The sequence below is a fragment of the Medicago truncatula genome, chromosome 1 (assembly GCF_003473485.1).
Source record: "Medicago truncatula cultivar Jemalong A17 chromosome 1, MtrunA17r5.0-ANR, whole genome shotgun sequence".
NCBI lineage: Eukaryota > Viridiplantae > Streptophyta > Magnoliopsida > Fabales > Fabaceae > Medicago > Medicago truncatula.
Genome location: NC_053042.1, coordinates 6770776 through 6797027, shown reverse-complemented (window position 1 = coordinate 6797027; position 26252 = coordinate 6770776). Strand labels below are relative to the sequence as shown.

Genomic DNA, 26252 nt, shown 5'->3' with positions numbered 1-26252 from the left:
TTTGTGAAATAACTAAAATACAAAAGCTAACATAATTAAAATTGCATCTGAATTTTATTTGACATTTTACTTATTTCATTGTTTCCTTAGTCCACAAATTGAACAACAAACTTTCTCAAGTCTTGTACTCCTATTCTCATAAGGAAGATTGAGATGAAAGCTTGAAATTCAGTCAGTCAGCAGCAATCTTCCCATCATGTAAAAGAGATGCTAATGAAATAAACTATCCTCCACCAGTTCACACTAGACTGAAGCATCAAATAGAAGTTACATAACTACTCAAGATAAATGCTTTTCCAAGTCTGAAACAGTTTTGAAAGATTTGTGACATATCATAACATTACTGCACTGAGGAAACTCTCTTGAACACACTCTTCCTATCAAGTTTCACATTCAAATCATTTTTTCCTATTCTCTTCCAACTTCAGGGTTGTGTTGGGTTATATACATATATATCAAATGGAACTGCACAGCAACTACACTTATGAGTGAATTTATAGTCTGTGCCCGCCGGCCATCTAATAATTTCATTAGAAATTTTACACCTCTCAACATAAATCCACAAGTTGATAATAAATAAGACACAATATTGATACTCTTGTTAAGGTTTAAATAGAACATGTATGCACTGGAAACACTGTGATATAAGGTTTTCGATTTACACTACTCTGTGGCCGCAATCGAGGCGGCACCACAACAATTCACGTTATCAAATGTCATGTCGATATCAAGAAAATCATGATTCACAACTACTAAAATTCTTCTTGGTCTAAAGTCTAAACCACTTAAAATGAAGAAAATCGCAAGCTGCAAAATTATCTCAATCAATCACAATATTATAAACCAAAATTCTACAAAAACAAGCAATTGCAACAAGATATAATAATTTTATTTATGGTTTATAGTGGGTATCTCTCAACCCATATTTGAACATTGGTTTGCCACGCTGTATAAGTCTAGCCTTTTCTACTAAACCTATAACCCAGATGTTATTCAACGTCCTTGCAGCTACCAATTGAGCTGTACTTAAAGGACATTTACCGATTATTGTAATCGAAAGATAAATAAACTACATTTCATAAAATTGTAATGTGTAATCCTAAGTAACTAACAAGAACAAATAAACGCACCGGCAAGGGTAAAACAAATTCAATCAGCAAGAAACCCAATTCTTATGAGTACTGATCAATGCAGACAAAAGGCCAGCAGATGACAAGACAATAGGCTTGGAAAACAATCCCTTCCCATCCAAAATATCATCCAAAGCCATCAACCCATCAGCCAAATCTTGAACAATTGAAAGCTTCTTCATCAAAATCTTCTCTCTCAATTTCCTCAACTTAATTTCCTCTTCTCCACAACCATCCCCTCTCAAAACATTAATCTCAATACTCGATTTCAAACACGCTTCATCCTCAACAATAATCTTCAAATCCCTAGTTTTCAACGCAATGCTTCCAAAATAACCAATAAATTCAGCATAAGCACTTATTTTCGTGAAAGTTTTAGAGCGTTTTGGATCGATTAAACCAGTTTTGGATAACCAAACGAATTGTTCGATAAAAAAGTAAAATCCTTCACCACCGTAAGCGATAAAGGAGAAGATTAAATCGCGTGTGGAATCAACGCGCGTGTTACGTAGCGCGTTGAGGTCTTGAACGAATTTGCCGAGACGGAAAGCTTTTCGGCTAACTCCGACGCTAGATTCGAAGCTTTTGAGGCGGTGAGTGAGGTTCGGATCCGAAGCTGAGAGGTTAGAGGCGAGGATTAGTTTTGCGGTGTAACGGGAGATTTTGAGAAGTTTGTCAACGCCGTCGCGTTTGGCGAGGTAGGTTTCGAAGTGGGTTAAGAAATCTCGTTCTTTTGGTTTTGGGGTTATGGAGAGGTTGGTTGGTGGTGGTGGGTTCGGTGGTGGAGGTGCATGTTGTGAAGACGCCATTGATGTTTCGAAAATGGAGAAATGAAGAAGGATTTGTCTTATGCTTGCTTAGTAGAGAAACGTGACAAAACATGAAGAAAAAAAACATGTTGATATTGTTTTTTTTTTTATTTGTGATCGATTAATATTTTTCTTTAATTATTTTTACACATGTTGAAGAGCGTCGTCTGTAACGGTCTATCTGTAATCCTCAACTGCTCCTCTAAGATGTATATACCTCTTTTTTACAACAACATAAGATACGCATACTTTTTAATTTTAACATTTCAAACTTCACCTCTCGTTAACAACTTCCAAGTGCTTAAAAGTATCATCCATCATTTAATATTAATGAAACACGCTAGAGTCCTCTCAAACTTCTTTGTCTATGTAGATAAGAAATTATTACAAAGATTATTTAAAAGTTAAAACTACAACCTTCAATCATTATTTTAAGCAAAAATCAACTTTTTAGATTTATTGAATAAATGATATATGCATCTTATATTATAGACCACATACATTATTTATTCAATGAATCTAAAATGTAATCTATAATATAGGCCGCATATTATAAATTTTAAATTTTAATTTAAAAGTTTAGAATACTTCAATGTGTATTGTTATAAATTTTAAATTTATACAAATGATATTTTTATTTTCAATTGCTTGTGCGAAAATCCAATGAATCTTCTTTGGTTAATGGTAATCGTGGCTTCCATGTCTTAGAAATATAGACTCACCAAGGCATAAGAGAGTAAATGCTACTCAGAGATCATTACAGTTAGGTACATCCATAGACTCACCAAGGCAAATGTATGCTTTAAGATATTCAAAAATCACTTGTTGCTGAATTTGAATTCAACTCTTCTTATGAGTCGTTGAATGGTTATTTGAAAAGAAAGAAATCAACTGTATCTCCTTCCATATATAGTCCATTGAAAATTGTTTATGATAGTTTACACATTCATCAACACTGATAATTGAAAGTCATGCTCCAAAGCATTTTCTTTAGTTGATTAAATAAGATAAAGACTACTCCTTTGAAATTAAGTTAAAAACATCCTACATTGTATGCCAACTATTTAAATGAAAAAAAAAAAAAGGGAGGGAGTGCAACGCATCCACGCGGTTAGGACATTGATGGTTGTTCGATCAAGATAAAAAAAAAAAAAAATGCTCATTTTAGTTTTATAATTCTAAATACCGAGTTTGAATCTAGACCATTTGTTCTTAATTGAACAACTTATAATGTTTCGACTGTGATTGTATAGGGAATTATTGACCGCATAGGAGCCTGATCAGCAAAACACCCTTTCAAATGCATGTGTGCTGAAAAACCAATAATTTGTTTCAGACAAAAACATTTTAGAAGAATCACAAAAAGAAGCAAACGGCAAACTTATCCACACTCAATCATGAATTGTCTCATTTCCAAAATTTTAAAAAAGAGAAAACAAATAAATAAATCATCCATGCATACACACAAAAAATATACCCAAAACAAGTTGGACAAACAACAAAAACCAGCAAACACAATCTTGTCTCATTCTCACATAAACACAAATGATGCAAAATTTCACAATGCAGCCTATATCCTTCCTTTCCCAGTTCCAAGAGTGAGTTCCAAATCATCCAATCCCTCATCATGAATTTTTTCACCAACCCAAGGCTTTACTTGCACCCCAAGCATTTTTGAACTTGTCTTCTCGCTGAATGAGTTATCAGCCACAGCATTGAAAGATGAAGAAGTTGGCACTGCAAATGGAGATTGTGCAAAAGGATGGAACTTCATTGGGGTATGAAGGTTTTGGTGTGTTGGGCTAGCAGGGGTAGAAGATGCAACAAAAGGGTAACTAAAAAAGGCCATAGATTCTTTGGAAATGGAGTCCCATGCTGGAATTGGTGTAAGGTTTGTTGATGTTGGTGAGTAGAGAGGAGGTGTAACAGGAGCACTGTTTGATATCCACAAAGGAGGAAAAGGCTGAGGAGTGAATTGGTATGAAGGAATTGAAGTTGGAAAAGATGGACAAATGAGACATGGATTTTGGGAATGAGAGAAAGAGGTGCCTGCATCATTGTTTAGTGGAGGATTGTAACCCTATTAACAAAAAACAACAATCACAGTCAAATTTACATTGCATAATGTTACACTAATCTTACTCAAATAATGTACACTAATGTTGCAAATAAGGTGGGAAAATCCAAACACAGCATGTTTGATGTTTTATAATAGTGTGCATTTGAAATGTGGAGCGAGACAACATTACTTTTAATTTATATTGGCAACATAGTTGTTTTGAACTAAAGGTTAAAGAAGTTGAAGCGGTCAAAAAAACTATAATTCGAACAATGATAAATAAGAAAATACTAACATACCAATTGATTTTCTTCATGGAAGTTAATTGCACAAGCATGCATCAAGGTCAATTTTATGATACTAAAATCATTTGTCAAAAAAATGATACTAAAATCATAAAGTGTCAGATTTTCATTTTTCATAATCTGAGAAATAACATCTTTTGGTTACACATGATTTTCATTTTTCTTCTCTAGATCTAATTACATATGAAAAGTATCGGATTCACATAATTAAAGTGTAACCAAAAGATCAGATAATTAAGTTAGAACAACAATAATGTAGTATAAATGGATAGTTATAGGCATATTGAGCAAGTAACAAAAAAAAACAAAGAGGAGCAAAACAAAAATTCTAAGTTACCTTGCGATAGGTGGTTCCATCTTCTTCGACCGACCAACCAGCTTCTGCACAAAGAGCTTTGAGGACCTCGTTGTTGTCACGATGCTTCGATAAATTGTAGCTCCCTTGAGTTCGAAGTCCATCGAATATCTTTGTTGTTATGGCTCTCCTTCTTCTTTCTCTCATCATATTTTTCTCTTTCTCCTTCCACGATGGCTTCCTCCGAATTTTTTTTGTTGAAGTTTCTCTGTCGGAAGCCATTGTGTAAGAGTGAGAATGGGAACATGCGAGTTATATGTATCTCGTCATTTACACTATAAAGGCTAGAGTGACAAGTTCACTAGTCACGAGGAATGCGCTTTTTCCACGCGCTCCTTCCAAATCAAGGTTGGGAATGGTAATAAAGAGCGGTTAGGCTAATGATTACAAGACCGATGTTCACGTTTATTATCATGCACAAAATAGGAAAATTGAGAGCTGGTACAATTTGGACGGTTGTGATTGATCGGTGATGAAGTGGACCCGACTAGAGTGATGGATATGATGCATTGAGGCCTTGTATGTCACGTGAACTACTTATTGGATAACCTAATCATGAGAACTACTTTTACCATTTTAGGCGGTAAAAGTCCATTTTTTTCTCGCATTTGGATGAGTAAATTCGAACAAAACATTGTTTATCTTCATTTAGATGTATAAATTAAACGGAGTGCTCTTTAAGATTCATGGAGGAGGGGAGTGGGAGGTTAATTAGCTACTGAAAATTTCCTTAAAAGAAATTATCTACCGAAAATTAACCCAAAACTAAATTTTGATAATCGTTCAAATAAAAAAGAGCGGTGACCTAGCATTTCTCTTATCCTATAATGGTACATTTTTTTATTTTTTTTGAGGGAATGATATAATGGTACATGATAAACAAAAGTATGGTTATTGTATTTTTTGTTTTTTTTTTCTAATTTGAAGCTCATTAAAAATGGTTTTCATTTTATTTTACTTTTTGCGATAAAATAATATAAATAGTGAGTAAATTTATAGGAATAAGTAACTGTAGAGTAAACATTTACCTAATTCATATCATGGACGTGACTAAATTCATATTTTAGTTGTTCATAAAATATTAGTTAAATAAATTATTGTTTCTGGTAAAAAAACAAACTAAATTACTGTTTTCATTTAAATGGAAATTATCTCAAGAATGAAGCTTTTTTTTCTTTTTTTCTTGTAATCTATATTTATCTGTACTATATATAAAAAAGAAATACATAGTTTTTTGTTGCTTTTTTCACTTCCAATTATATCCCTAAACAAATTTGATTATAAGAATACTATTTTATTGGGGTCATTTAACAAGATAAGAATTTATCATATATTTGTTATATTGTCAGTATCATTGAAAAGATAAGTATAATTTGTTACAATACAAAAGTACAAAATATCATATTATCTATACCTCTAATTTTATTCAAAATCAAAATAATTTTAATCAAAATTTCATAAAACTATTATTTGTAATTTGTAGGCATTAGGGCGATAAAAAAGAGCAAATAAGCGGAATAGGGTGTCCGTGTGAATGCTAGCTAGTATAAAAGAAGAAAAATCCAAAGCCTTTCTTTTCTGAGATAGTTTTATTTCGCTTTCCTTTCTTTTTGGCAGTGTTTTAAAATTTGAAGCCTTTTTTTTCTTTCTTTCTGTGCACAAACGTTTTCTTTTACCATATTAGACATTGGAACAAAATCATACCAATGCAGTTTTCCCCCTAATTGAAAATAACTACAAAATATATCAGAACTTAAAACTACATTCTCCCAGTGGAAGCAGGGCTTCACTTGCTATATCTTTGTTTCTTCACTTACACACAGAAAGAAAGAGAGAAAAAGTGTGGAAACACACTCTCTACTCTCTGAAGTCAGTGATCTCACTGTTAAACGAGATTCTTACTTCCTAATTTGTCAAACTAACAATTTGGGTCTTCCAATATCTACCTAAGGACTCAGATGGACTGAATGCACTAACCATTCAAAATCCAACTATGGTGAATCCGGGAAGGAAAAAAAAGTTAAAACGTAATTTAAAATAGACTGAAAATTCAGAGATGACCATAAATTATCATCAGGTAGTGATATCCTTTTTAAAGAATCAGGTAGCCATCTTTTTGACAAAATATCTAGAATCTTGAAAGTGGAGTGGTTCATTCCCCCAAGCAACACATCCAGCCATAATTTCTCTAGCAAATAGCTCAACGCATCGCGGAGGCTTGACCCCAGGAATATACTCCTGTAATAAATCTGACCACACCAGTATGAAGAAACTTCGGCGTTAAAATTGTGTGCCAACTTTCAGTACTACTTCTTTATTACTCGTGCTTTGTGCAAGAGAAAACAAAACATATTAATCCAGACAACAATACCTGCAATTGGAGGTTTCCTCGAGTAATCCCCAGGAATGCTCATAATCACATGATCATCCTTCAGAGGCTTAAATTTTGATTGGTTATCAGAATTTTTTACCTAGAAAATACCATGCAACACAAGCGAGAGAGATATAAGAAAAAGAAGAGAGAGAAAAACTGATAGTTGGAACTTAGAAGGCCAATTAGTAAAACATTACAAGGCCTGACCTTCCCAGGACTGTATCCCAAAATTAGGCTTTCATATGGTCTATGATGGAAGAGATCTAAATCACCAATCAAGGATCCATTTGCTTTCACCTGCAATAGACAACAAGTACAAGAGATTGGAATTTCAAATGACATCGAACACCTGCAAGTAAATAGGAGTAACAGTAAGCCACCTTCAACCAATGAAAACTTGCAGCATAGCTGACCCCCCACGTTGCAAAAAGCTCTTTCTCAACAAAACTACGTAGCTTCTCTCTATTGGTTACCCATAATGCTACAAGGGCACCTTCGGTGTGAGTAAGTTGCTTAATAGGAAGGGATAAAAAGTACCTATTGGGCAAGGTTGAATACCTACAGAGATGACACACCAATACACCATATCTTAGATTTATTTCAAATATGCCCCATTTCCCAACCAGTTTAAACTGAGTAATAGCTATTAAGTTCATCAGTGAGCTATTTCCATTTACAATATTATTGAATACTGAAATATGTCTTCAAAACTAATTAAACAACATTCAGTTCATTTTCATGCTATGAGCTTCCCTCCACCCCCAAAAAAGAGTGAAAATACAAATTAAAGAAAAGGCTTCAACCTCCCAATAAGTTTGCGAGAGAAAGATTTATCTGAACAATAAAGATATAAGAGATGCAGGTCTATAAAGTTTATACAAGTAAAAATTATGTCACATAAAAGTCTCTTTAATCAGACAATATATGGAATGCCAAAAAAAATTATACTACATCAGGAAACCATAGTACAAATCTTATTCGTCACCTTGATTTCTGATGAGCACTAGCATTTTCCCAAGGCGGATCCACCATTATAAGGTTGAAACCACAATCAGTGTGAGCTGCATAAATTCATTCAAAATCTCAATAAAATATGAAAGAAAACATCCCCATACTTGACCAGCTAAACACAAATAAGTTCTTTATATTTTAAGAAATGCCACATATCATACAGGTGGACCAGCAAAACCTTCATCTAACATTATTTGATTTAGCCAACACTCAAGACAACCCCAATTCACATGTCATGCAACTTTTAAGGAGAATTATTCAGTGATAAGAAATGAACATAATTAGAAATGTTACTAACAAGTAAAAAGGATGCCAATTCTTTTATGAAGGTGATTGTTGCATAAAAATAAACACTTAAATTTTTATATCAATGACAACCACAGATATGATGAAGAACCACGGGGTATAACAAGAAATAAAATTTGAGTCATGTATGAACCATTACCAGGAATGAGATTGCGAATCTGTCCCAGATCTGACTTCCATAAATGAAAATAAAATATGTTAAGATACACTCCATGATAGCTTAATAAACAACAGAAACAGTCTATGTAACGTAAACACATCCCAAAATATATCATGGTTGTTTTAACATACCATGTAAAAGCAGCTCTCTCGAGGCATTATATAATGATTGTTCAAAATCTCAGCCATTGCGTCATCCTCGGTGTCATTAACAACAAAATTATTGAATACGGGTAGTATCGACCTTTGCTCACAGTATTGCACATTTGGGGAGTCTGAAAAGTCAAAGACTTACATTAGCACAGTAAGATTTCCTAAACCAGCAACTACACACAGTCTAAGTAATGACTAGTCCAGCAATGTATTAACAATTAAGAAACTAAATCTATTTGGTAGCAACACAAACAAATATCTAAACAGTGATACTAAAATCCATTGATTGCAAGCCTTAGCCTGTGTTCATATTGATGATAAAGTACAGAACAGAGAACAGGTATGAATAGTGACATTCTTTGCCGTTGTTTTGATTGTTAAAACATGATAAAATGGTAACAACCCCACTAAAATATATTCCATCACATAGCTTCCAATGCATAATCAATTGTTCATTCTTCTTCCAATTTGAAAATGATCTCAAAAGTTCAACAATTTTACACTGATAATGTAAAACTAAATTATTCCACCAATTCATCTCATCATGATATTACTATTTAAAAAGGTGAAACATGATTGAGACTTATTGCTTAAGTGCATAGTTACTAAATTCTAATTCTAATCTTAATATAATTTCCATACACTTCATAAATTATTAACGCCAAACATTCTTTAAGAATTGTGTTCTATTTCGTTCTATTCCATTCATCTATGATTAAATATCCAATCAAATCCTAAAAAACAATATGCTAAATTAAATGAACATCAATAATAAGATCATTCTGGGAGAACGAAAATCGCACCTTCCATGTCCTTATCAATGTCACGGATACATAAATTTAACGTAACAACAAGATCTGGTGCTTGCTGCCCCAATTCAACGAAACATTGTTCACCACACTCACACTCCTCTTTCAAGCAACAAGAATCACTTTCACTTCTCAAATCTTTCAAAGCACCCAAAAGTCCATTTGATTTCAACAAACACTCATGTGCTTTCATCAACAAAGGCCTCAGTTCCTACACTAAGCACAATAACATTTAATTCAAAAGAAAATCCCCAATTTGCTCCCCAAAACTCTAGGTGTCGAGCATTTACACCTATAAAATTTACAAATAAGCAAAAAAATCCTGATTTTGAATGATGTCGGGTCATTTCATCCTTCTGCTAACTTATATCTAATTTTGAACGATGTCAGGTAGAAAGACCAGGTTGCTCAACATTATTCAAAATTGTTTTTTTTCCTATTCGCAAAATTGAAGGATGTAAATATCCGACCCTATTAGACGTAATACTCCCTCCGGTCCTATTTGACAAAAATTGATGTATATGGTCTAAAATTTGGTCCAGATACATCATTTTTTGTTGACTCTCTAATAAATAGGATGGAGTGAGCAGTTAGTTACAATAACTACTATGATCTAAGGGGTGATAGTCATTTTCGTCCCTGAATGTGTAACGAATAGTCACAATAGTCCTTCAATGAATCAAAATTCCAAAATAGTCTTCCATTGTGCACTATGTTAGTCAAAATAGTCTTTGACTTTAAAATAGTGCTTCAATGTTGACACTAACTCTTTTCTTATAAGGACTGATATGACAATAAACAAATACTCATAAGGACTGATACGACAGTAAGTAAGTATATTGATGGACTACATGGACAATATTAATGGATTTTGAATATTTTGATTAACAAGTGCACCAGGACTATTTTGGAATTTCGATATTGCCACTACTCACTACACATTCTGCCACCAAAATGACTATTAACCTGTAATCTAATCTAACTAACTAGAATAACTAATTATCAACTAAATATTATTTACTCGTGAATTTGTGGTTTACTTGTTAATTTCAAAAGACAATAGCGTAAATAGGTTACAGTTTAATTGAAAATCATCAAAATAAAAAACCTGATGGCGTTGAAGTGCAATTTGTTCTCTATCATTCAACGGTCGAGATTCTTCCGAACACCGTTTTCGTTTTTTCCGTTTGCGTTTAGTGGGAGAAGAAGGAACGGTGGTTTTGGGGGTTAGGGATTTGAAGAAACGGGGATAGTAGGTGGATGGAGAAACGGTGAAGCGGTTGTAGAAACGGTTTAGAACGCGTACCGGATCAATGAAAACGGTGTTGGAATCTTTGAAGTTGTATACACCAGATTTGTGGAATAACGATAGCTTCTGTGAGTCTTCCATTCGTTCTCTCACTCCTCGTGCAAGATGCTTGTGTAAGGCTTGTAGCATGAGAGTTTATGTTGGATAAGTTAGTTGTGTTTGGATGAGTGATTGGGTTAAGTTAATAAATGTAATTAGTTTTGTATGAAATTATCTTCAATAAATGTAATTAGGGTCTAACGAAAAATTGATGTGATGTTTTGTGATAGAGTAGTGATATATGGCACGAGAGCCAATGGCGCGATATTTATGTTTTTAGTTTAATCGAAGTACAACTTTCAATTGTTATGTTTTAACTCATGTTTCCAATGGTTTTAACTACTTTCTCACCGCTTCTACATTGTTATAACTTCATCTACATATTTTAGCATTAACTATGTAAACAACTCCTTCAAGTCATTGTTATCTCTCATCGTCATCTTCATTGTTGCCTCTCACTATAGCTATCTTTATTATAGTAGCCATCAACATTTTTGTTGTTTTAGTTGTCTTCATTGTCACCTTTGTCGTTGCCGCCGCACAACTTAGTTGCCATTAGTTGCTACCACGACATAGTTGTTGTGATTGCCTTCATCATCGTTGCCCTTAACAATATTGTTGTTGTTATTGTCGTCATCGTAGTTTTCTTTATCGTTTCAGTTGGGGTCATCATCATTGTTGTTGTTGTCGTGACTCTCAATGGAGTTGCAAGTAAGTGAAAAGGGAGTTTGGTGATAGCGTGTGTAAGAGAATGGCTGACAATGAGATCTAAACACAAAGACTGTCTATACAAAGAACATAAAAGTTACAAATATATAGCACAACATATAACTTGACATATTTCCAAATTGCGAGGAAGAACTCCTCCACTAATAGCAACCGATAAAATTCATCCAACATTGGTTAAACTATGAAATTGAACGACTTACGTTTCAGCCTAAGCCACCACCAAGATAAGACTCGATCATATACAATCTTCTTGCGATCATCAACTTTCTTTTGTCAAAAAACACCAAATTATTTCATTTTTCACAAATTAATGAAACACAAACAAGCAATCAAACAACTCAAACACTTCTATATATTTCACTTTTGAATCTGCTATATATTAATTTATGTCAATTTTTTATTTATTTTTCAAATGTAAATATCAACATAAAAAGAATATATAAAAAGATCTCTTCTACAAGTTTCTCACACGATTAATGTAAAATTTTCTAAATAATATATCACATTATATATTATCTATTAGCAGTTTATTAAAAAAATCCCTACAATACTTTAACAAACATATCTTTTTTAAATATCTTAGGATTTATTTATTTGTTATCAACATGAGTTGTTTTTGTACAAAAAGGTTAAACCCCTTCTTTGTCCAATTATATAAAAATCATGATCATTGCATTATGCATACATATAAAAAGATAAAGCATAATCATTGCATGTGCTTTGTCATTGTTGGTGTTCAGATACTCATTTTATCGTAAAAATATTTGATTGATGGTTGCGCCTAAATAATCTAACGGTGACCACAGCTGTTAAGTATCAACGGCTAATGTTGTTCCTCTATCGCGGGAAAACCATGTGAAGGTATAGTAAATTTGGCGGGAATTGTAGAGAGACTATTTTTGTGGGGTTAGGATATTCTTCTTTTTCATGGGGTGGGGTTAGGATAATTAATTAAATTAAACAATAAAATAAATGAATTTGATTTTATGCTTTGTTTCTTCTCCAACTGCAAGAGAGGGAAATTTCCAGTGTTGACTGTTGTATCGAACAACGACGACAACAAGGTACATCCTTCTGTACACATGGACCCACCCTACCATGAATTTCGGTTGTCACTTTGTGTTTGTATTTTTTAATACATATATCTGCAAAAAGAAATTAGGTTGGAATCATGCAAAATTAATCTTTCTAACTTTTTTTTAAAGAGAATTCATCTTTCTAATGGGATGAAATTAAAATGGATATCAAAATTCTCTTTCAACAAGATAATCAACACCGTTAAATTTTTAAAGTTAGATTCGAATTCAAAATCTTTGATTAAATTTAAAGGGATAATTTATCATCGTATTCAAATATTTTGGGTTTGCGTTTGTTTATTAGTTCATGTTTATAGGATAGTTTTTTATTTTGTCAACCAAGAAAAGAAGAGAGTTTGAATTTAATTTTAAAACAAAAATAGATGAGTGCCAATACTTATTTTAAATGTAATAAAAAAAATACTTATTTTAAATGATTTATTTATCCGTATTTTAAATGAATTTGATGGATATTTGATCAATATCATCCATGAATACTCTTTAAGACATTTCAATGGACATCCACTTAATTATATATTTTTCGGTGCAACAATAGCTGAAAATATAATAGCGTGTGTGCACCCAAAGTTAATAATAATAGCGTGTGATACATATTTTATTCATCTGTCTGTAGGTGTGCAGTATAAATTAGTTGGATTAACAAATAATTTGGCAGTACTTATTTAGTATTATAAAGTTGACATTATGTCCTGCAGAATGTAAATACAACTCAAGTGATAGCGTAAAGACAATAATATGCATAAGCTAGAGTTGAAACATCAGATTAATAGATTATTGACCAAGTTAATGGACCTTATTTATATCAATGTGTCTTTGAATGTTTTGAGTACTAACATTAGGCAAGCATCTGGATACAATTGAAATGTTTGCGTATTGAGCTTAGGTGATCTTAATTAATGAGTAAATTTGAATAATTTTTTTTTAATAGTACTTCAATAAACTTTCTATCACTGTTTTATCATCCATAATCCCAAGTCTCAATATTTTCCCAATAATTCAATAACTTTCCCACTTGAAGTTTAGCTTGTGATTTTTACTTTTTTAGTTTTTTAATTTACATTTTAAGTAATAATTTACGTTTCTCTTTGGATGGACTTTCGATATCTCATATTTGATATATATAATGCAAGTGGTGGTGCGTGGGTTTGGAGGCGGAGGTTGTTTGCGTGGGAGGAGGAGTTGGTGGGGGAAATTAAATTACTGCTTCTTAATGTTAATTTGCAGGTTAATAAGGATGACTGGTGGCTTTGGAGTTTGGAAAATTCAAAATCATTTTTGGTTCGTAGCGTCTACAATTATATAACAGCTCAAATTCCTACATATATTGTGGTGCCCGTTTCATCCCTTTGGCACAAGGATGTTCCCTTAAAAGTGGTGTTGTTTGCTTGGCGAGTGTTCCGTGATAGGTTGCCCATAAAGGACAATCTATTTCGTCGCGGCGTTATCGATCAAAACTCGTTGGAGTGCGTGGCTGCTTGTGACTCATCAGAGTCATCCGTTCATTTATTGTTACACTGTAATGTTTTTGAATCTGTCTGGCATCAAATTTATAAATGGTTGGGCATTTATGTGGTTGCTCCTCAACACTGGCCGGAGAATTTTGTTCAATTTAGTTTTATTGGTGGCACATCAAAGGTGTGTCAATCCATCTTACAGGTTATATGATTTGCGACTATATGGGAAATATGGAAAGAAAGAAACAACAGGTTGTTCACAGACAAAATTTATACGGTAACTCAGGTGGTCGACAAGATTAAGTCCCTCACTTTTATGTGGTTGAAGGTGAAGTTTAATACTCCTCCTTTCAATTTTCATGGATGGTGGCTTAGTCCGTTCACCATGCTTGGAATAGGCTAATAGCTTTTTGTTTCTTCTGTTTTCTGGTGATTAGTAAATTTTGTAAATAATGTTTGGATTTACTGTTTTTTCCTATGTACACCTTATACTAGGAAGGACTCCTTTTGGTTGGTAATATAATTCATTTTAACTTCTTCAAAAAAAAAATCCTAAAGAAAAGCAACCACGGTTAATTCAATTTGTTAGAAGTTTATCCATACTTCGTTAATTTGTGAGTTCAACATTTTCTACTTATTTGATAAAAAAAAACTTTGTTATTATGTGATGATTTATCTGATAAGTATATTTTCATAAACACCTTTAAATCTTAAGACTTGCCTTGACAACAATGAATCGCCGCAACTCAATTCATCCCAACATTGTATTATAAAGATTGTCCAATCGCTTTTTTTAGCATTTTGTAAATTATTCCCATGGAAAATCATGGGCTAACGGACCAACCTATAAGCCTGATCCATTTTGATAGCTCTAACAAATAAAAAAGGTGATCATAAATTAACAATTGTAATGGTACGAGCATCAAGGACTCGATCCAATTATCATTTATGTTCCAACAATGAATTTCACTGGAAAAAATAATGATCAAACTTGATAAAGGGAACAAAATCACGTTAGTTTGTGTTGACCACTTTGCCTCAAAGCATGGTGCAGCACATGATTGTAGATCCTCCAACATCTCAAGAAACATCACGCCTCATACCGATATGCAAACCATGATTTACACCTCTTGCATTGTCGTCAAGAATCATCTCGTTCAATGTCAGGAAAACATTGAGTACCAACATGCTCCATTACCTTAGGCGTTAAACGAACCACCAGATAATTGCCGAGTCACTCGCACTACAAGGGAGCTCATTTGAATCAAATAAGAGCCCCCCCGTCGGTCATATTCATAACAAATAAAAAATTTTGCAGAATCAGATATAAAAACAACAAGAAGCACTTTGCCATAATACATCATTATAAACACGGGTCTCACCTCTAAGCATGATCACCTCATTAACACAATATTAACATCAAAAGTGTCTTTTGTAAACACATAAAAATTACACCTCATACTCGTGAGGTACATCTTGTTTAATAGCATAATTTCTTTAAGAAATAAATAAATTACTAATAGACTAAATTATACTATGAGTCCTTTAAGTTTGATGTTTATTATAGATTATTCTTGAGCTATGTAATTGGGTCAGTACATGTTTAAGTAATATTCATTATCTTGCGGTTTGGTTTGGTTCGGTTGCTGAGATGCAAACCGCAAATCGAATCGAACCGCAAAGTTCAATGCAAAAGTCATCCAAATTCATCTAAATTAAATGTGGCTTTTTGCGATTTCGATTTGAATTGATTTGCAGTTTTTGTATTGGGTTGATTCGGTTTTGAACGCCCTAAGAGGGTGGGAGTGTTAAAAAAAGTGAAAAGAGAAGGGTAATATTGGCATATAGGTATTAGGAGGCAAGAAACAAACAAACAAAGAAACATAGGAAAGTCAATAGGTCAACTTAAGTAATTGAGTAACTCCTCCAAACCAAAAACCTGCTTAGTGGGGCCATTACATCATGTCTTCTCTCTCACTCTACTCTCCTCTACGTACATGATTGAAGATATCAACCTCTTCTTCATACGTGTCACTGCCCCATTCGTCCTTTCTCTCGTCGGGTTTCATACCAACACTCTCTCTCCTCTGTACTGTCTCTCACTAACCCATTTTTCTTCTCTCTCTCCTCTATCCACCCACCATTTCTCTTCATTCTCTTTCTCTCTCTTCATTTTTTTCTCTCTCCCTCAATGCATGATCATCACCACCATGATCACAGTTTCGATCTATAACTAGTTTATTTTTTCTTCAAAGTTTTTTGAGAGTGAAAATGTTGGAGGCAATGGAAAGTTCAGTGAATGGTGGATTTTCACAACATTTTCAAAGCTTTGTTGGAGATAGTAGTGAAGAAGAACTTTCTGTGCTTCCTCGTCATACCAAAGTTGTTGTTACTGGAAATAACCGTACTAAATCTGTTCTTGTTGGTCTTCGTGGTGTTGTTAAGAAAGCTGTTGGTCTTGGTGGTTGGCATTGGCTGGTAATTTTCTCAATCAATTTCACTTTTTTTATCATCAAAATTGTTTTTTTTTATAATAATTTTGTTTTGAAAATGTGTTTTTTTTTTTTTTTTTTTTTTTGTATTAATGTTTGAGATGTTTATGATAAATTACTCAAAGCAATGTGTGATTTTTAAGTTTTTTTTTTTTTTTTTTTTAAACACTTTGAAGATGCTTTTTTTATCACTTCAATTACTCAATTCATTTAGGACACTACTGAATTATACATTTTTAAGTATTGGGTTATTGTTGTGAAAATAAAAATTGGGTTTTTGGTTTTTATAATTTGAATGGAGCTTAATTTATTTATGGATCTGGTGTTTTTGAATTTCAATGTTAATGATTTGTTGTGTATTTTGCTTGGTTTTGAATTTTGATGGTCAATGGAAATTTGTACATGATCTTTGCAACTCACCTTTTGGTTTTGGTAATATTTTTGTTTGTTAAATGAGGTATTTATTATGAACTTGAATATTGCCAATTTTATTCAATCTTTCCTATTTTAAAGAGTAAAAAAAATCATTACTTGATGATTTTTTTCAATATGTTGATGTTCAATCTCAGATTGTTGCTTTTAGCTACATGCATGCTTTGATTGTAACTCTTTTTTTAGTCACAAGTTTTTTCATATTTTATTTGGATCTGAATCAATTTTATTTTTTAGATACAATAGATTTTTTATGTGATTTCTAAGAGTTTCACATACAATTGTTGCATGGATGGTTATATTACTTTGTTTCATGAAAAATGTGCAGGTTCTTACCAATGGTATTGAAGTGAAGCTGCAGAGGAATGCTCTTAGTGTGATTGAACCACCAACCGGTCTCGAGGAAGATGATGACCTTGAATTTGAAAATACCATTTGGCATGGATCAGATATGGGTGAGTTTCAATTTGGGATGTTGCTGTGTAATTGTATCTCTTCCTTTTGATTTCCCCGATTGCTGATTTTGTTTGTGCTATGTTTGATTTCTCAGCATCAGATGACACACAAAAGTCCTACAGATCAAGGCCTAGAATGCATAGATCATTAGGATCATCTCACAGGAGCATGAGCAGATCCTTCTCTGTTGATTCACAGTCCAAGGGATCAATTTCTATGCCTCAGGGGTGGACGGTATATATACTTGACCATTTTTTCTCTTCTCTAATGGATTTTTTGTTACTCTTTTATATATTAGAAAATTAAATTGTTGATGATTCAACTTTTGAAAATATTGTGTAGAAGGTTGACTTGAGTAAATTGGAAATGTCTGCATTGTGGAGATATTGGCGACACTTCAATCTGGTAAGCAAGTTATTTTACGTATCTTTTTTGGTTGCTGTTGCGTGGAAAGTAAGCTTAAACATCGAAATTGGTTATGCAGGTGGATGCTGTTCCAAACCCATCGAAAGAGCAGCTCGTAGATGTTGTTCAGAGGCATTTCATGTCCCAGGTACATTGATGTTTGCATTAGGATCTTTGTTTTTGTTTTGTTAGTAATTGTTCAGTTCCTGTAACACTGTTATTTGGTTGAACATTGTATGGGGTTCCAATCAGATTTGGATTCTTTGTGGTCACAAATTACACACATTCGCGAAGTCAACACATCGGTGACCCTTTTGGTTGAGATTTCAAGTTGTGTATTTTAGAGTTAGACTGCGTGTGATTGTAAATGCAGGCTGTCCAAATCCGTTCCAATCTCACCCCTAGTTAAAGAATTTATTGAATTCCTCAAAATTAAATATTTTCAAAATGATTTCTTGCAAAAGTTGCAGTGTGTCTGTCTGTTAAACATGACTCTACAAACTTTCTTGAATTAAGAATGAATACTCAGAGCTTCAAGTTTGATGTAAGACAAGTATTTTGTTAACATGATTGTCTGAAATTATGTTTGGTTTTGTTTATGAAGCAAATGGACGAGTTGCAAGTTATTAGAGGATTTGTCAAAGCTGCAAAGAGGCTTAGGAGGACTATGTGCAAATGATCAAGCAGAGAAGTGCGAAATGCAGATATTTTCTAATGCTAACAAAGATAATGATGTCTAATATGAATATCCACTTCCCTTGGTACCATGTAATATATTTAGCATTACTACTAAGTAGTATCTTTCGGATCTCAATTAGTAGTAGGTTGATTAAGAGGTTATATAGAATGACTCTTTTGTAGCATCACCTAGTTATTATGTAGATAGGCTACCTTGTGACTTGATCTTCATGGAAGTTTTTAAGGCTTCCTTTAGCTTTTGATTATAATGTACTTGCTGCTCACCTGGGAAGTGGGTTTCCTCCGACTTTGTGAATGTATATATCTCTTTCTTCTAGCTTTGTTTATTCTCATGAATGAATTGTGTAGTGTTTGGGTTACGAAGCACCGGCGAAAACTACGGTCTTCTTGTCCGTGTCTGACACGCGTGCTGCATAGTAATAATAAACCTTTTTATTGATGTCCCATCTGGTGGATAAACTAGTTTTTAAAAACAAGTTTGCCGGTAAATTTCAAGTTTTTGTCAAATAATAGTAGTAAATCAACAGGTAACAACCTTAAAAATTTGTTTATTTTTTTTTAGTCATAGAATGTATTTGGTGGGGGCAGCTGCGACCGTGAATTAAGAATTCTTCCACCGTGAATTTTAAAAGTTGGAGTAAACACACATAGTATATAGTTGGAGTAGACATTGATATTAAAAACGATGAATTATAAGTAGTGGGTGTATTTTCAATCCAATTTAATGCTTTAGTCATATTAGCAACGGTGGAAAATAAGTAAAGCAAGCATGTCATATCCAAGTCCTATAATTTAAAGTACAAGATTTTTTCAAAGTAGCAATTATAGTTTTTTATCCAGAAACCGGATTACAAGCTGTGGCCAGCTGCATAAACCTCTTTTCAAGCAAGTTCTAGTTCAAACTTTCAAATTACTGATGGCAATATATAGTCTATTTATATATCCATATAGGGTTGCAATGAGGGAGTAACATGCTCGTTTAATAAATAGTAGTTTCCTTTTACTTCTTTACTTTTATAAATAATGGTATATAGTTTTGAATTATTGTCCTAGCCTGTGGCAAAAAAGAACCATAGCCACGTCCAAATTTAAGAATCGACAGCTTAAAATTTGGAGACATAAGAAGATTGCACATGCAGAAAAAATAAATAGGAAAATGGAAAGCTATGGACTAATGACTAATGATGTCAATTCATCTTTACGTTAATGGTATGAATGAATACGATATAATTTCACTGAACAAAGAAACAAAAATATTTAACAAAGTCTTTATAAAAAAACAAAGAAAATATCCAACACAGTGGGCCAGTTTCGTGATGTTCATGTGAGTGAAAATCCGGTGGATATTAAGATCAAAACGGGTCCCATTACAATACATTTGCTTAGCTATGCATTTATTTGAACTTTGAATAAATTAAAAAACTAGTGAATAAAATTTGCAGAAAATACCAGGGAATTTTTTAAGCATCACTTTCGATAGTATTCGCGTTTGAGAGTATGAATGACGTGACCCTTATTTATCTGCTGCATGATACCGTCACATGTTTTAAAGATTGTGCGGCATTTGTATATTTTTTTTTTTTTGAAAAAATAACATTTTTGCTGGATTTTACCTCACCTACCTTGAAATATGAAAAAAAATTCTCTCAAATTTAACACTTATGTAAGTGCAAGTTGCACCTAAAATTGATGATGAAAAGATAAATTGATCCCTAAACTTTAGGAATTGGGATTTGATAATGATAGTGTTAAAATGAACGGCCAAGAATTTGATTAGAGCATCAAGTAACTTACAATATATAATCCCTAGCTACATGAAAACAAAAGGGAGATTTTTTTTTTTCATCACACCTTGCATGTTAGTAAGCTAAAGTGACGTGTTAGAGAATCCAAGAATGAGTAACATATATAGTTTTTAAACTGCACAGTCATGCAAAAGAAGATCAATAAAAAGGGATGAGTAACATATATAATTTGATCTAGCATTCTCTTTCAACACCTCAGTAGTGATCTGATTCCATTGTTAACAAACATTCCTAAATAATGGCATGTGAGAGATTTTAGGAACGTTTATTTAAATATTTGATAACTCTTTGAATTAGTCTTCTATGTTTAGTGTAGATCGTGGAATATATAAATAGAGGAAGAGCAGCTCGTAGCATTATGTGATATAAAACTACACATAAAAACACAACACTCTCCTCTTCGAATTTCTTTCAATTTTTCGTGGGTTGTATTATCATGTGTTTATCAACTTATGCAAAACCGTTCATGATGTATCAAAAATTGAAGTATTTGTGTTAGAATTTTCGAAGATTGTAGGTGCGGAACAATTCAACACTCGACTTAGATGGTGTAGCTTATGTCCTCACTACCTCAAAGCCACCTTCTTAATCAACATCGAAACAAGTCAGAGACATGACTCATGCAAATTAAGGTATGCCATCACACTATTATGAGTACCTTATATCTAATGAGTTGTTCCATGTGTACTTCTCGTACAAGGAAGCGAAAGGAATATGGGATTCAATGGTTCTGAAAATACACCACTGATGCAGGAAAGCTGTACATATTGTGGAATGAAGGAGAGGCAATTGGTCTACTTCTACTCATTGAAGGAATTTGTGATTTTCAGCGAAACTTGGTGAATTTCACTCTTTATTCTAAAACAGTGGAGCTATATATATACAATATTGTACAAACAATTTCTTAAAAACTCAATCCAGGTTGAGTTTACTAGAAGGAAAATCAATGGACCGTCCAACCTTTAGTTAATATGAGACATCTTTAGTTTGTGCTCAAGTTTCTGAAACATGGGATTCAATGTTTTTGAAAAACACCGTATGGGTGATCAGATCAGAGGGCGGTAGTTTTTTGTGCTTGTACTTCAATTGTTGTTTGTAATCCTTCCATGATTCAGGCAACTTCTTGATCATGAGGCCAGCTACAAACTCGTTTGGGACATGGATATTTTCAGCCTTTAATTCCTCAAGGCTCAAGCAACTTGTAATATCCATTGATTTGATGCTTAATCTCTTTGTCCTCTATCATTGTAATGTCCAGCAGAAGTAGTTGCCTACGAAGAAGTTATTCTTTCCAGCATCTTCAACAATGTATTTCAAAACATTGAATCCCATATTTCTTTCGCTTCCTTGTACAAGCAGTGCAAATCGAACAGCTAGTTAGATAAGGTACACATATAGTGTGACGGCATACCTTAACTTCCATAAGTCCATATCTGGACTTGTTTTAGTGTTGATGAAGATGGTGGCTTTGAGGTAGCAAAGGCAAAAGCTTAAGTCAAGTGTTGAATTAATCCGCTCCTGCCATCTTCGAAAATTCTGACCAGCAAAGACTTCAATCTTTGATACGTCAGGAAATGGCTTTGAGTACGTGACAGATGCGGACAATGGCTGAACAAGAATCTCGCTAATGGTTTTCGGAAGTTCATCAGTGCAGGGATTTAATCACCATTTTCATTGTCGTTGGAAGCAGACATGATAAATTCGTAACATTGTTGTAAGCTTTGGTGATGATAATAATTTGTACATTGTTCGCGTACAAATCATTATCAACTGAGTGCTTCAGGTACAATACCAGATTGTATTATTGAACGAAAATGAAATGTAAAATATGATGATTGAATCCTCTCTATCTCTTCACGCCCATTTGTAACAGAATTGGTCACACACTTTGTGCATCCCGTTAGCCTCTACCACGTTATAATCATATTTCCCACACTCCTATATTTTACTAACATCACCCCCCAAATAATAGGCTTGAGCAATTAACTAACCAATGTCCTATTTGGGGCCATATTCATATATGGGATCCTACCAGATAGCTTGATGTGCAACTTCTGTAGCAAGAGCAATATTTGCATTGTTGATTGAAGCAAGCAAAAGTGAACACAATTATAATATACATTAAAAACTGCTTGACAGAACCAGAACAATTGGATAACAATGATTTGTCAATTTTCAGCACACCAAACTCTAGATTCATATGAATTTTATATAGGTAAAGGCATGTTCTTATCAAAATAAGTGCTAGCAGAATTCAGTCATTGGTTTATTATATATTGTCAGTTCAATAGGCTATTATTATCTTGTTTTGATTATGGGTTGTTATCGTCATACCGAAGTTGCATGAAAACACTAGTGTTATAATTTAGGGAGTAATTTGTCTTTGTGCAATTTGGACACAAGTGTTTGTTGGAACATTTAGAAGAAAATTGGTAGTTGAAAGTTACAAGACTAAACATCTAGTGTTCTGTGAATTTAAAATGTGATAGTCTCGCATTGGAAAAAACACACCATTGATACTAGAGTTGTCAAAATTGGCAGGGCCGGATGGATCGGTCCGTTTAGCCCGATTAATTATAGGTTTGGACCTTAAATATTGAGCCTGAATTTTAATAGATGTTTTTAGTCCGGCTCTAAAAAGCCAGCTACTCGTTAGGGCTAGTTCGAACAGGCCGAAGGTAGCCCGCTAGCCCGCGTAACAAAAAAAATCCTATAAATTATATATATTTTTTAAATAATTCTTTACTTAGTTGATTATCAAAGTAATAAATAAAAGTGAAAATTCAATGAATTAACACAAATATACATGAAATATAAAATTATATTTACTCGTTTCGTTATTTATAATTTTAAAGATCGAATATATAAATATCTATAACCATAACGTATCTAATTTATTTAAGACTACTTTCCTCGCTATTTTAGTTTACGACGTTTGTACGAAAATGTTTACAATTTATTTTTGTTCTAGGCATTATTTAAACATATTAAAATATTATTTATAAAAAAATTATAGGAGTATTTTATAGTACTTTTTTTTATAGGCTTAAATGCTCTTTTGGTCCCTTAACTATTTAATTGGTATCGCTTTGGTCCCTTAATTAAAAAAAAGATTGTTTGAGGATTTTAAGTTTTTTTTTAGTCTCGTTTTGGTCCCTTCTGTTAGGGTTTTAAAAAAAAGTTAACTCCTGGACACATGTCACTTTGTCATTGGCTCTGAGTTTTTTTTTTTTTTTTTTACAAAAAAAAAAATATTATTTTTTCTAAAATATATATTTTTTTTAAAAAAAAATCCCAAAGCCAATGACAACGTGACACGTGTCACCTTGTCATTGGTTTTGGGAATTTTTTACAAAAAAATAAAATATATATATTAAAAAAAATTAATATTTTTTTTTTTGTAAAAAAAAAAAAACTCAGAGCCAATGACAAGGTGACCCGTGTCCACACTTAACGTTTTTTATTAAAACTAACGGAAACTTAACAGAAGGGACCAAAACGAAACTAAAAAAAAATTTAAAATCCTCAAACAATCTTTTTTTTAGTTAAGGGACCAAAGCGATACCAATTAAATAGTTAACGGACCAAAAGAGCATTTAAGCCTTTTTTATAAAAAAAATATATATATATATATAATTTTTAATACGGGTCGGCCCGTTAAGCCGGTGTAGGGTCGGGATCGGGTAGTATATTTCAAGCCCGTTTTTCAACCGGGCTTTTTGACCCGGTCCGATAAAGCCCGAAGTCCGTTAGGGCCGGGCCGCCCGTTTTGACAGCTCTAATTGATACTCACAAAGATAGCTTCATTTCTGTGATTAGAGTGGACACTCACAAAAAAATATATCACACGCACACTGATATTGGTTGTGAGGACTCACTCTTTTCACAGAGACAGACTTTTAAGTTATAAATTATTTTTTTCTTCTCTTCTCCATTCAACTTAAATTATCGAGCTATTCTTTTCTTTTCTCTTTCTTTTGTCCTTTTCAGTTTCGAGTGATATACGTGCTATATTTGAAAAAGTATATCACATACGTGCCATTAGCTGAGCTTGGGCTCTATTACACGCTCAATTTATTCGATACACCAAAAAAGGCTTGAGTTATTGAGCCTTTCTTCTCTCTTTCTTCTGTCCCTTTCGATTTCAAGAGGTATACAAACTATATTTGAGTGATCATAATAGCCATGTTTGAGGGTGTAATTCTTAACCCGATAATATTTCAGCCGTATTTTTCAAGAAAGCAACATGATAGTGACTCCAACTTGATAATATATTTGGTTGTTATTTTTAAGGTATGTTCGAATTCCAAAAATAATAATTTTAAGACGTTACAAGTAGAGATGTTTCACTTATACAATTAGGAAAAAAAAATCACTTTTTTTCCACAAGAGATGTTTCACTTATACAAGGAGAGATTTGATGAGGATGGGTATTGGGGCGGGGGGACAAGTGAAGAGAAGAAAGAAGAGAAAGAGTGGTACGGAAGAAGATATAATTTTCTTTTGAATATTTTTAATTCTTTAAATTAAGTTTTTAATAAAAAAAAAAAATCTAAATGAATTTTTTTTGGAAAAGAAATAAAAAAAGCAAGTCACCGTGCCGATTTTTTTTTTCAATGCCCTACTTCTTATATAAATGCCCTACTTTTTCTGGGACCCCTATCACCACACAACCTCAAGTTGCGGGGTACCTTTAAAGTTGACGAATTTTTTGTCCTTATTATACCCCACAACTCCAAGTTGCGGGGTACTTTCTTTATTTTTTTTTAAATTTTTTAAATACCAAGTAAGATGGACTTGCGAGGTAGTTTTAATTATTATTTTTTTTTAAAATTTAAACACCCCACAACTTGGAGTTGCAAGGTAGTTTTGTCATTTTTTTAATTTTATAATTAATTAAAATATATTATTTCATCTACTATAAATACTTCCTTTCATCTTTCAATTTATCACACCATTTCATTTTTTAATAATTAGTTGCATTATTTTGGTCAGGATATTAATAATGTTAATTTAGGTATTAATAATAAAGTAAATATAATAATAATCATAATATTTATAAAATAAAAAACATATCAAATACAATAAATATGAAATAAAGACTATATTGCTATTGCTGTCTAATATTAATGCAATTTTTGCGGGAATGACCAGGCATCCTACACACGTCGCATCTTCTCTCAGTTTCCACATCGTCCATCTCGATCCTAATGCGAGTAATTGGTGGACGACCTTTCTTCACCCTACGCATGGACTTGTTAGGAACCACCTTTAGTCCTACATAATCAGGCCAATATGTCTGGTGGTGAACAACGTCGAAGTGGATGTCGTATACGGCGTATACACACTCATTTGTGAACTTGTTACCGAAAAAAGTCTTGTAGTCGTGACAAAAGCTAGAACAGGCGGCAATGACATGTGAGCATGGTAGATGTAACGCTCTGAACCGTCCACAGTCACACCATTTATTTTGCAGATCCACCTTGTATTCGCCCTTTGGTAAATTAGTTACTAATATTTTTGCCTAAAATCGAAAAGGGGGAAAACTATAGGGGGATAAAATCGCTCGTTTAAAACTATGGGGTGCAAAGTGCAATTAAGCCTAAAATCTATAGAGGATATATCTTCGTGAGCTTAGCTCAGTTGGTAGGTATATTGCATTTTATATGCAGGGGCCGGGGTTCAAACCCCGGACACTCTACTTCTCCACAATTAAATTATGTGAGCTCTAGCCAGTAGGCTACTTGAAAAAAAAAAAAAAAAAATCTATAGAGGATATATAATGCGGATATATTTTCGTATGTGGATTCAAATTCATAGAAATCTATGCTAATTCCAATTCAATTGGCCAAATTGCTTTATTCT

At 33.2% G+C, this 26252-nt stretch overlaps 4 protein-coding genes and 1 long non-coding RNA gene across 7 annotated transcripts; 2 read left to right on the top strand and 3 right to left on the bottom strand.

The window, feature by feature from the left end:
- Nucleotides 1–867: 867 nt before the first annotated feature.
- On the bottom strand, nucleotides 868–2022 carry LOC25482107 (peroxisomal membrane protein 11A). Its single transcript, XM_013610607.3, has one exon. It carries the CDS (start codon nucleotides 1937–1939, stop codon nucleotides 1154–1156), a length of 786 nt encoding a protein of 261 aa, XP_013466061.1. The 5' UTR covers nucleotides 1940–2022; the 3' UTR covers nucleotides 868–1153.
- Nucleotides 2023–3319: 1297 nt separating this feature from the next.
- LOC25482106 (protein BRASSINAZOLE-RESISTANT 1) lies at nucleotides 3320–5582 on the bottom strand. Its single transcript, XM_013610606.3, has 2 exons — nucleotides 4641–5582; nucleotides 3320–4019 (listed from the first exon to the last, which is right to left on the bottom strand). Exons 1-2 carry the CDS (start codon nucleotides 4878–4880, stop codon nucleotides 3510–3512), a joined length of 750 nt encoding a protein of 249 aa, XP_013466060.1. The 5' UTR covers nucleotides 4881–5582; the 3' UTR covers nucleotides 3320–3509.
- An 820-nt stretch (nucleotides 5583–6402) lies between these two features.
- On the bottom strand, nucleotides 6403–10967 carry LOC25482105 (methyltransferase-like protein 2). Of its 2 annotated transcripts, XM_013610605.3 has the most exons (9): nucleotides 10579–10967; nucleotides 9465–9681; nucleotides 8641–8783; nucleotides 8489–8522; nucleotides 8018–8093; nucleotides 7413–7590; nucleotides 7240–7329; nucleotides 7030–7129; nucleotides 6403–6907 (listed from the first exon to the last, which is right to left on the bottom strand). In XM_013610605.3, the coding sequence occupies exons 1-9, from the start codon at nucleotides 10906–10908 to the stop codon at nucleotides 6759–6761; spliced, it is 1317 nt and encodes a 438-aa protein (XP_013466059.2). In that variant the 5' UTR covers nucleotides 10909–10967; the 3' UTR covers nucleotides 6403–6758. The 2 variants fall into 2 exon arrangements, with proteins under 2 accessions (XP_013466059.2, XP_024631351.1); XM_024775583.2 differs by lacking the exon at nucleotides 7413–7590 and having other exon boundaries at nucleotides 7240–7381.
- Nucleotides 10968–13325: 2358 nt separating this feature from the next.
- Nucleotides 13326–14582, top strand: LOC112417533 (uncharacterized). The gene is made up of 2 exons (XR_003008112.2): nucleotides 13326–13527; nucleotides 13869–14582. It is a non-coding gene; the product is annotated as an uncharacterized lncRNA (long non-coding RNA).
- Nucleotides 14583–16183: 1601 nt separating this feature from the next.
- On the top strand, nucleotides 16184–18914 carry LOC25482104 (uncharacterized). 2 transcript variants are annotated; one of them, XM_013610604.3, is made up of 6 exons: nucleotides 16184–16576; nucleotides 17351–17477; nucleotides 17573–17712; nucleotides 17824–17883; nucleotides 17963–18031; nucleotides 18488–18914. In XM_013610604.3, exons 1-6 carry the CDS (start codon nucleotides 16370–16372, stop codon nucleotides 18560–18562), a joined length of 678 nt encoding a protein of 225 aa, XP_013466058.1. In that variant the 5' UTR covers nucleotides 16184–16369; the 3' UTR covers nucleotides 18563–18914. The 2 variants fall into 2 exon arrangements, with proteins under 2 accessions (XP_013466058.1, XP_013466057.1); XM_013610603.3 differs by having other exon boundaries at nucleotides 16194–16576; nucleotides 17821–17883.
- The last annotated feature ends 7338 nt before the right edge of the window (nucleotides 18915–26252 follow it).